The sequence below is a fragment of the Euphorbia lathyris genome, chromosome 3, assembly GCF_963576675.1.
Source record: "Euphorbia lathyris chromosome 3, ddEupLath1.1, whole genome shotgun sequence".
NCBI classification, from domain to species: domain Eukaryota; kingdom Viridiplantae; phylum Streptophyta; class Magnoliopsida; order Malpighiales; family Euphorbiaceae; genus Euphorbia; species Euphorbia lathyris.
This window is the reverse complement of record NC_088912.1, coordinates 34,621,445-34,632,724: the sequence shown is the minus strand read 5'-3', so window position 1 is coordinate 34,632,724 and position 11,280 is coordinate 34,621,445. Positions and strand designations below refer to the sequence as shown.

At 35.1% G+C, this 11,280-nt stretch overlaps 1 protein-coding gene across 1 annotated transcript; it reads left to right on the top strand.

The window, feature by feature from the left end:
* Positions 1 to 216: 216 nt before the first annotated feature.
* LOC136222676 (two-component response regulator-like APRR3) lies at positions 217 to 10,980 on the top strand. Its single transcript, XM_066010407.1, is given in 11 exon segments — positions 217 to 307; positions 310 to 588; positions 2,150 to 2,311; positions 2,423 to 2,556; positions 2,912 to 3,076; positions 8,159 to 8,342; positions 8,450 to 8,882; positions 8,959 to 8,986; positions 9,541 to 10,314; positions 10,516 to 10,589; positions 10,680 to 10,980. Coding segments are annotated over 11 exon segments (2,388 nt in total). The 5' UTR covers positions 217 to 231; the 3' UTR covers positions 10,759 to 10,980.
* Positions 10,981 to 11,280: the final 300 nt, after the last annotated feature.

The following is an 11,280-nucleotide window of genomic DNA, read 5'->3' as shown; positions in this document are numbered from 1 at the left end:
GTTGGGGGCATTATTTGCTCTTTGATGAGTCTTCTCATATTGCATATTTTACTTGATCCATTTCTTGGCTGAAACATTATGTACACTGGGATACTATTGCTTGGATTATCACTACTGTTTATAGAGTTTGACTTCAGGGACTGCAATATTTTGTGTTGTAATGAACTAGAAAAAATATTATATCTGTTCAATCTTGTATACTTCTGCCTATGGTTCTTCTGAAATGGTTTGATGATTGCTGTTGCGATGACCGACAGTGGTGTGGGCAAGAGATCGTTAGTGGATGCGGAGAACCATATCTTCTCTGAGAGGAATATAAGAATGGAATAATGGGTGATAGACAAGGTCTGGGCTCATCTGAGGAAGATGAAACTAGGATCGGTGACACACCTGCACATGTGAGCAATGGACCTGGAGGAGCAGTTCAGATCCATGATGGGATCCAGGTACCACAACAACAATCTCATAATTCTGTCATAAGCTGGGAGAGATTTCTCCCTACTAGGTCTCTGAAAGTTCTTCTTGTGGAAAATGATGATTCAACTCGACATGTTGTCAGTGCTCTACTACGGAACTGCAGCTATGAAGGTTAATTTTCTGTGTTTCTTCTAGCAAAGGTCTTTGAAATCCCTTCAATTTTAATCATACTTCACTTTTAACTCTTTGTATATATTACAATCATAGTTGTCAAATCGAGATTCGACTCGTGAATCGAAATCCTTATTTTGTGAATAGTGACTCGTGAATCGAATAGTAAGATTTGGTTCAAATTTGTAATATTATAGAAAGTAAAATATTACCATGTTGAACTTAAAATATTATCAAATATTAGTCTAGAAATGTAATTTTAATGTAAAAAAAGAAATCATATCAACGAAGTACTTAAAATTCAAATTTAATGCAAATGCAATCCTATTAAAACTAAGGCCATGTTTGATAACTCATTTTTTTACTTAAATTAAAATATTAAGCACTTATTTAATTTAATTGTGTTTGATAAGGGTGATTTCTTCACCACTTAAATTAGTCAATTAAGTTAAAAATCACTTATTTTGATAATTCAAGATATTTAACTTACCATTTTAAGTTAAATACTATCAATTAATATTTTTGTAGTCAGTACTTATTTTTAGTATTTATCAAACAGTCACATCATTTAGTACCTTCAGCACTTAAAATATTGAATAAGTACTTATTTTTTGAGCACTTAATTTTCAGTTTTATCCAACAGCACCTAATTCACAAATTGTACTCTGTTTAGTAACTTAGTGGAGATGGAGAGATTGAGTTTCTGACTCTGTTATTTTTTTTGCCTTGTTGTCAACTTGATAATGATGGAACGAAACCAGTTTAAGTTGATAACTTGATAAATGAGAATCGTACTAGAGGAGATGAGTTTAGTAGTTGTGTTGTTGAAGTTTTTGATGAACTGTGATGAAGATTCGGCTCAAAATAGAGCTGAATCGAATCATACATCAAATCGAATCGTATGATTCAAATCGCGAATTGTAAGATTCTATTATAATTTAGATTTGCCACATAGATCCGGATCGAAATAGAAATCGAATCATAAGATTCTAATAACAGTGATTACAATCAGTTGCTATTTTCTCCTGAAAATTTTAGACCAAAAACTAAAGTTTAGATTGAGCTATATGCTTATACGTGTATAACATTTATAGTTCTAATTGTTGTTATCTTCCATTAATTTCTAAGAAGCTGTTTTTTAATATGTTATTTCTTATCTTTTTTATATATCATACAAAACAAATCTCGTTTTTATATTTTATTTAAGTCTTTATGTGGAAAAGAGATAAGTTTCAGATTGTCATTCTTTGTTGTTTATCTGTAAATCATTTTATTATTAATCTACTTCTGTTTGATATGCTATGTAACCTTTTTCTTTTTGAAATTGTGATGAACTGTTTATTTTTGTGATTTCCAAGTGACCGATATATACTTCCCCTTGCTTTTGGAGTAGGCTTCCTGTGTAGGGTGCCTTTGCGACTTCATAACTGTAACAGCAGAGGAAATTTTTTCCTATTTTTGACTCTACAGTTTTTATACGAACCCGTTGGAAATATGTGCTGTACTTCTTCAATTTTTCGTATGCGCTATGCTTCTTATTTTCTGATTCTCATGTGCACAGTTACTGCTGTTGCAAATGGTCTTCAAGCATGGAAGATTCTGGAAGACCTGAATAGCCATATTGATCTGGTCCTAACAGAGGTAATCCTGCCTATCTTATCTGGAATTGGCCTTCTATGCAAGATTATGAGCCACAAAACTCTCAAGATTATTCCAGTTATAAGTAAGTACTTCTCTGCTTTGCTTCTATCTTGGATTCTGTGAATTGTATTATAATTTCTCAGAGTTTTGATTTGATTCATTGACACTCGCACTTAATGAGTTGTGATTGCAGTGATGTCATCCCATGATTCTATGGGTATAGTCTTTAAGTGTCTGTCAAAAGGTGCAGTAGATTTTTTGGTGAAACCTATTCGGAAGAATGAACTTAAAAACCTTTGGCAGCACATCTGGAGGAGATGCCACAGTGTGAGTTCCTTAACATTTGTCCTTCAGATGAGACAAAAACATGCGAATTAGTGTGGATATTTATATAGTTCATTTTTTCTATTGAACACAATACTTCATACTCCCTTGGATTGGATGTAATGTAAGGCTTAAGTATTGGACCTTCCTAGAATTCGAACTACAATTTTGCTAAAAGGTGACATCCTTCCATAGGAGTACCTTCAAGTTATTGTGACTTAACTATGGCTTTACTGAAACCTTGTCCTAGTGCATATTTTTTCTTTTTATGTTTCTTCAATTATTATTAATTCATCTGACTCTGAACGATGAGTAGTGAAAGTTTCTCCTGAAGTATAAATTTCTCGTCCTTTCTCAGTCTAGTGGTAGTGGGAGTGAAAGTGGGACACAAACTAAAAAATCTGTCAAGACAAAATGTAATAAGGAGTCTGAAAATAATTCTGACAGCAGTGATGAGCTTGGTGATAATGGGAGCAACGGCCCAAGTAATCGGGATGGAAGTGATAATGGGAGTGGCACTCAGGTATTGACGATACAGTTTCTGAATGACATATTGCATTGTTATTTGTTTTGTTCAAATAATAGTTCCCTACTAACTTAAAGTCTGAATACCTTTTTTGATGTTGCAATTTAAGGTTAAAAAACTTAATAAAAATTGATTTGTGTTTGTTGACTTCTTCTGAATTTTTCCGTATAATAGATTTTCCTGCTACTGCCCCTTCCAAGTTAAAGGCTTCTTTTTGTTGATTGGAACTTGTATATTTCATTTTTAACATGGAAATCATTGAAAAAAGTGTTGCTTCATATAAAGCAACAAGGTGAGATTGAATGAATGTTGTAACACGATCTTGGTAATGGTGGTAAATGTTCTGTATAGTTTTTCAAGGATTAAGCAATTGGGGAAAAAGAAAGGGCGACCTATTTTTATGGCTGTAGGGATTGGTTGGGCTTTCCTTTAGGTTCCTCTGATGTAATGCATCGGTAGGTGGATTAAGTTTGAATGAAAGAAAGAAATGCTACTTTTGGAAGGAATTGTTTGCTAGCTGACAAAAGGGATAACAAATCTCATGTCTCACGACATAGGTTATATCAGCAAGCTTAAGTCTAGGGTTCCCTGATGAGTAGGTAGAGTTTGCAAGTCTGTGTATACATTAACTGGAATGCTGCAAAGTGCAAAGTATTTGGCTTCTGTTTGAAAATTGAAAATCTTGACTCCTAAACTGATGATGTGTACAAATCCCAGAAGAAACATCCTAGATTAGATGAAGATTTATGTATCACAATGAAAACTTTCATTTTTCTCCTGACTTTTAAAAGGATAATCTAATTAATCTACCTGCCTTTTTTTCTTACTTGGGTAAATGCAAAAATGGTTCTTTAAACCTAACTCAACAAATGCTTCGGGTATCTACTTCCTTGTTACCCTAGATCAATTTAAGGCTATATGTAATGTTTTGGTATTTAAGCTCACTGTTGCTGTACAGTAACTATCATAGATTTTCTGGTTGACTCCCTTTGTTTGGGTGATATCAGAGTAATGTAAGGTAAGATAACATTACCATGAAGAGAGTCCAATTTGGAGTGTTAGAAAATCTATACATAAAGATAAAACCCACTGATTTACTATCAAAACCCACCAATTACCATGAAAACAAACCTACACTTACCTTACCATACTTTATTAACCCCCCCATTAACCCTCAAACCAAACAGAGAGTGGAAAGTAGAAACAAGCCTGTCCTTCATTTTTTTGACCAGTGCAAACCTATTTATCTCTTCTCTAGTTATATGAAGCTTGGACTTTATTCTGCTATCTTTGTTAACAACTAGGTTATAATGATGATACTGTTGTGTTGACATCTCGATTGGACCACTGAATTAATTACATGATAAAGTCTACCATCAGAATCTTTTTTATGGATATCTGAATCGTCATTCAATTTGTGTAAGCAATGGGGTTAGGCTCTATGTTTCTTATTCTTTGTTGCTTATAATATGCTGTCATTTGGTTTTTCCTCCATGCGCATGGATGAGCTACATGGATATTGTCCTTCATTTACTTGAGCCTTTCTGAAGACAACACCATTGACAGTTTTTGAGTCTGTACCTGTTGAGCCAATTTACCTTGTCAGTTGTCAGATTCCTGGTTGAAATTTTAACAAATTGCCTCCTGCTTAATTTTAATTATATTCATAGGTAGTAGAAGGATTACATTTTATGCGTCCCCATCTTCGACTGTAGTTTTTGGAAATTTTGAGCATTAACCTCAGAAATTCAAATATTTAACTTTATTATGTTAATCATCTAATATCCAGCATCACCATTGGGCAACGATGTTAAAACTAGAATGACATGGTCCGTTAGACTGGAAAACCCAGGCTGGTACAGTCATCCAGATAAAGTGGATTGAAAATGGCCCACGAAAAAACCTGTATTCCAATTGACTTGGCCATGGGTCATCCTGTGGCTTCTTTGTTCATCTCTCTTGACACTTATCTTTTTTTCACAAGCACATACGAACGAAGGAAAATAATAAGAACTACTATTATCTTTATACATAACCACAACAAATCCCATCTTTTTGTTTGTTGATCAATTGAGACATCATCTAGCAAATTAATAGAGCAGAAGAAATTGGTTTAAAGGCCTGAGATTCCCATGTAATTTATGTGCTAATAGTATTAATAGCACGTGGGAAAGAAAGAGATGGAAAAAGAGTTGAGATGAGGATAAATGAATGGGAGATGAAAGAAAAGGCAAAGGATAGAAAATGCATTTGAAGTTCTAGAAATGGAGCCCAAGTTTCAAAATTTTGCCGAAATCCTAGCAATTTTAGAAGGGTAATTGCTACTTATATCCTAGAAACAACCATTGCTACTAGAAAATTGATACGTGCAGTGAGAGTTAGTGGTTGGGATCTCACTCATTTCCAACACTATTGCAGCCCACTTAACTACTCTCATCAGTAATATAACTTCTCCTTCTAAACCTTTTACAACATGTGTACTGACATTTACTTAATTTGTTCAATCAAACTTCTATGAAATACATAATTTTTATGATTATAGACACCATATCATGGAATTATTGGAATTTTTAGAAAAATCAGGATCGATATCTTTATTTTAATAATTGAAGCTAGATAATGAAACTCTTTGATTTAGTAATCAGTCGTTATTAGTATTTTGAACTAATTCAGTGAGACGTGCTTTTAAAGTTTTCAAATAATTGAAGTCTTAAAGCACTATTTGGCCTTTGACCTATTCAAAATGTTGTTTTGAAATGTCTACCAATTTGGATGGAAACTTAACAGATCCTTTAAGTCCTGCCATCTGGTACGATTTTTGACACATGGACAGTACACATGGCATGTCTTCAATCTCTTTTTTTGGTCACATGGACTAAATATGTAACTAGTTTAGGAAAAAAAAACCCTTAAACCTAACAGATCAGACCGTGAAAATCAATCCCTAAAGTAAACCTTTCCTCCCCAAACCGCAACACTAGCCTGCAGGCTGATCAAGATTTTGGTGTAGACGAATAATCCACATTATTATTATTGTTATTTACTGAATCATAGTTTGGTGTAGATGCATGCTCTGTTGTTAATGGTGGTGGTTGTGTGTAGTAATCAATCAGTTAACTGATTAGTGTAATTCAGGAATCTGTGTTGTGTATTCTGATATTGCCCTTGGGGAGAAAATTGCAGCAGATTATGAGCTTCAATCAATTCTTCTTTCTCTTTTTTCTCCAATATTAATTCTCTTTTTTGGTATCCCACAGATGGGATATTGGCTTCAAGTTCTCCTGCCCATTCCTTCATAATTAGCTGCAGTCCATTGATTTCTCAGTTTCTCAAGTAATTAAAAACTTTAGTATTGACTGACCATTTACTTAAGAAATCAATAGATCTTGGATTTATCGTGTATATAGTAAAGTAGTTTATCAGTGAGTATGTGCTGAACTGATAGATCTTGTTTTCATTGGCTGAGTTATCGTATGTTATATGATAAACAAAATGTCAGTAAACTAGTGTTGCGATTTGGGGAGGAAAGGTTTACTTTGATTGCATTTCACGGTCTGGTTTGTTAGGTTTAGGGGTTCTTTTTTATTTTTTTATTTAATGTTTTAACTAATTACATATTTAGTCCATGTGACAAAACAATTCGAAGACTGTGCCATGTGTATGTCCACGTGGCAGGACTTGACGGACATGTTAAGTTGACATCTGAATTGGGTGACATTTCATAAATTAGGATAGGTCACACGGCATTTCAGATAGGTCATGGGCTAAACAGTGCTTTAAGCGAATAATTAAATTGAGTTTGCTTTTGGATTCTATTTTCCTGGTGCATTCTATTCTATGGTTGCTTGTTTTCTTATTTATTTTCTTTTTACTCAATTCACTTTTATCATGAGATGAAATATGCTTTCATTCATCTATTGGCCGTGCCAAAACAAAAGCTGCTTTATTAAACAAAGCAATGATAGAATATTCCATACCTCCACCGACTTTTTTCAGAATAGTCCAGCCTTGGTTGGACCCTAGTTGAATATCTGGTTCCTGACCCTCTCTATTGACCAGTTCTTTGAACAGGTGAAATCTGAAAGTGAAAACCATGTTCTTGCAATCCTGTATCTTGCTGAGTCATTTTGACTGAAGGTAGAAGCATAACACTTGTTGGAATTAGGCAGCCAAATCTAAGAGCAAGATGCTAAGCTTGTTATTGGAAACTCTTTTCATGGACAAGGAATATAGTGCTTGTAGAGAACATTTAACTGAACCCTCCTTTATGATATTGTAGGTGGTCTTGCAATGGTAATTTAAGTTGTTCATATCAGGTGTGAATTAGTAGCAACATTGGAGTTTGGAACAAGAAGAAAGGCAGTCTATGCAATGCATGTTTTTTGTAATCAGTTCATCATGTTTACAAGTTTTCCGTTTTTGATTTATCCTCATTCATTGAACTACTTCTGCCATTAGCTAAATTTCGTGTGTTCTGTTGAGAAGTATAAACACATAATCCATTTGCAGATTTCCAGTACAACATGATAAGAATGTACTGATGGATATGGTCTTTTGGCAACTGTTGAACTTCAATAAAATTCCCAATATGTGCATTTAATCGGTTGGAACCCCACATTTCGTAGAAATAGGAGCAAGGTCTTGGTCTTTAAATTCACCCACTCTATTCTTAAGGAGCTACCATTTGGTTCTCAGCTATTTGGTTGGAAATCCTTAACCCTAAATTGTTAGCTGTTTGACTGAATGGAGCTTTGCCATTTCTTTGTCCTTTTAGAAACTCTGCATCATTGAATATATGTGTTGGTGGAAGATTTGCCCCAAAATTTGGTTTCTGAAAGTTATCAAATTTACAAGATTAAGAGAGAGATCATCAAATTTACAAGGTCTCGATTGATATTTAAATACAAGGCGACCAATATAGATGTTTATTGACAAGTTTGGGTGTCAGTTTATGAATTTGGAGTTCTTTCTTCTCTATATGTTATCAATGCGCAGAAATTAAAACCTGATGTGTATGAAGAGCCAAACAATCTGAATGCTGACAAAATCTTTATTCATTTCAATTATAATATTTTGCAGAGTTCGTGGACAAAAAGGGCAGTTGACTTTGACAGTCCTCGACCGATGTCGCCTGAATATCAAATAACTGATGCTCCTGATAGCACTTGTGCGCAAGTGATCCATACAAAGCCAGAAACATTTGGCAATAGATGGGTGCATGTCACTGATGCAAAAGAATGCCAAGAGAAGGATGATAAAAAAGGTTGCTTCGATATTCTCTCCCTATTATTTGCTCAGATCAATAATCTGCTTGGCAATTATTTCCTGCAAAAGATAAAAAATAATACTTTATTTTATTTCTCTTTTAAGATGTTGCAATGGGCAAAGACTTGGAGATGAGAGTGTGTATCACTCCTAATTCGCGGCAGGATTATCAATGTGAGAATTCAACACCCTGCCCTACAAGCAACAGGCAAAACAAAAGTACCGAAGTGTATTGTAAGCCAGTTGAGAATGGAAAGATGGAGCACACTCGTGAAAATGTATGGGCCAATGTGAGGGATAAAACTCCAAGAATGTCTGGTACAGATGCGAATTCTGTCAATCCACATGTAGAAAGCAAAAAGTTTGGAGCTTCAAATGGTCGTGATGTTCTTCAACTCAAAGATAGACCATGCTGTGATGAAGAGTTGCCATCTCTTGAATTATCTTTGAAAGGGCTTAGAGGAGTTGGTGAAAGTGGAACTTCTGCAAATGATGACCGCAATGTTTTACGGCATTCAGATTTATCAGCATTTTCTAAGTAAGATTTTTGCTAGATTAAAATTGCAAATGTTTCTCTTTTTATGAACTGACTTTCATATACTTTATTGTTGCAGGTACAATACTGGCTCTTCTGCTAATCAGGTATAGTGTCAGCAATCCTTTAGATGATAAACTTTTATTCTCACAATTTTTTTTTTCATGTTTCTCCTATTCCTCCTGATACCTATCTGACTTGCACCCAACAACCACATGAACCCCCAACGCTGAAGGGGACATATCTCTCCATTCTTGAAACACTTCATCATTACTTAACAGAAAGTTCAGTAAAAGATTTTCCTCAAATTACTCATTTCTTTTATACTCGTATCACATAATGATGTTTACTTGAGTAAATAAGTCATCTTTCACAAAAAAATAAAAAAATAAAAAAATAAAAAATAAGAAATAAAATCTGGCAGCAGTCCTATTATAATGTGGCATGGAGTGATTGGCACAGCTGCTGATAACCAGACTAATTTGAGATATCATTGAGTAATTAATAAAGTATACTGCAGTTTAGTAAGAACTAGCTACAGATGAGCTAAGAAACCTTACTTACAAAGCAGAGTACTAATGAATTAGTAAAAATGAAGTCATGCTAGAAGACACCAGTGGAGGCGTGCCAGGCCCTAACCTCAATTACTTTGCTGGCCCAGGGTCCCACAGGTAATGTCGGGAGTTGTTCTCCACTTGATAATAGCTCCGTTGTAATGAAGATGGAGACTACACACAATATCCCGTTTCATTTAAGTGGTACGGTTCTCAATCAGCAGTCTAATGGTAGTAGCAACAACAATGACATGGCCTCCACAGCCAAAAATGTCACTCCTAAGCCAGAAGCGTTTAACGACAAGTCGGAGTCCACATCAGCGTTTAAATCATTTCAGTCCCCTGCGTTCCAGCCTGCCCAGAATAGTCATAATCATACTGAGCAGGTAATAACTGCTAAAGAAGAGCATGTGGGTGTTAAGAAGGCTCATCCACAGTTTAGAGATACCCACCAACAGATTCAAGTCCAGCACCACCATCACCACCACCATTATCACCATCATGTGCACAACATACAGCAGCAGCATCAATCATTGCAGGATCTTGATGATGTTGCGGTGAATAGTAAATCAACAGCTGTGCCATGTGGATCATCAAATGTGGTTGGAGGGCCACCTGAAGCCAAAGCTGGAAAATACAGCATGAATGGAAGTGCCTCAGGGAGTAACCATGGCAGTAATGGGCAAGACGGAAGCAGCACTGGCTTGAATACTGGATTGACAAACATAGAAAGTGACAATACAGCAGCTGGGAATAATGGAGCTGGTGGCATGAGTGGGAATATGAGTGGGAGTGCAGTAGATGATCATAGGGTTATGCAAAGAGAGGCTGCCTTGTCCAAGTTCCGACAAAAGAGGAAAGAAAGATGTTTTGAGAAAAGGGTAACTAATTTTCTCAACATACTGTTAGTTCTGTTGGTATAGTTGCCCTATTGGCTATTTAATTCACTTTTACTGTGAGCTTTCAGCCATATTACTAATATGGCAAGGATGCATTAGCCAAATTTTATGTGCTTGTTTTCATAAGTTATACACTGCAAGTGAAATATATGCTTGAACTTTTGGTATTCGTCCTATGTTCAGGTCCGATATCAAAGCAGGAAAAGATTGGCAGAACAGCGGCCTCGCGTGAAGGGACAATTTGTTCGACAGACAACGTATGACAAAGCAATCAATGTGGGATGAGAGTTATATGTTATACGTTCGTTTATAAATATAATCAAGCGGTTTTGTTTCTTGTTTAGCAGGTCTGAATCTAAATCAGGAAGGGATTGCTTGAGCAATGATATGACTTCCGAAGACAATTCTTGTGACAGTGTACGATAGCAGCAGAGCAGAAATATGCAGATTGCTAACATAATGCTTGCCCAAGTACATGAAGGTTTGTATTAGTTCCAGGTTTGTGCTTAGCAGTTTTTTGCTAAACAATTTGCTTTGTTATGGTTAACATGTTGTCTGGCTGTGTTCATAAACTACCATAAATTTCGACGGAGACATCCCTACAATGGGGGTAACTACGCAACACGAATTCTCATTTATCATTCTGTATATTTCATCTTTACATTGTTTTTCATAGTTGGTTTGACTGACGAATAAAAATTGAATCAGTCAGAAAAATGAAGCTAATTATTGGTTAGTTGCCATCAAAAGTGTCATTAAAATCTTGATCACAAAATTAACCATGCACAAAAACACAATTAGAGTTGATCATATACTAACTAATATTAATCAAATTATGATTAGTTATTTATGTTAAAATCGAAGAAATTTTAACAAGCACTAAAAAGTAAAAACTATAATATATATGATCATGAAATTAATTGCATTAAAAAAGAAATCTACAACATT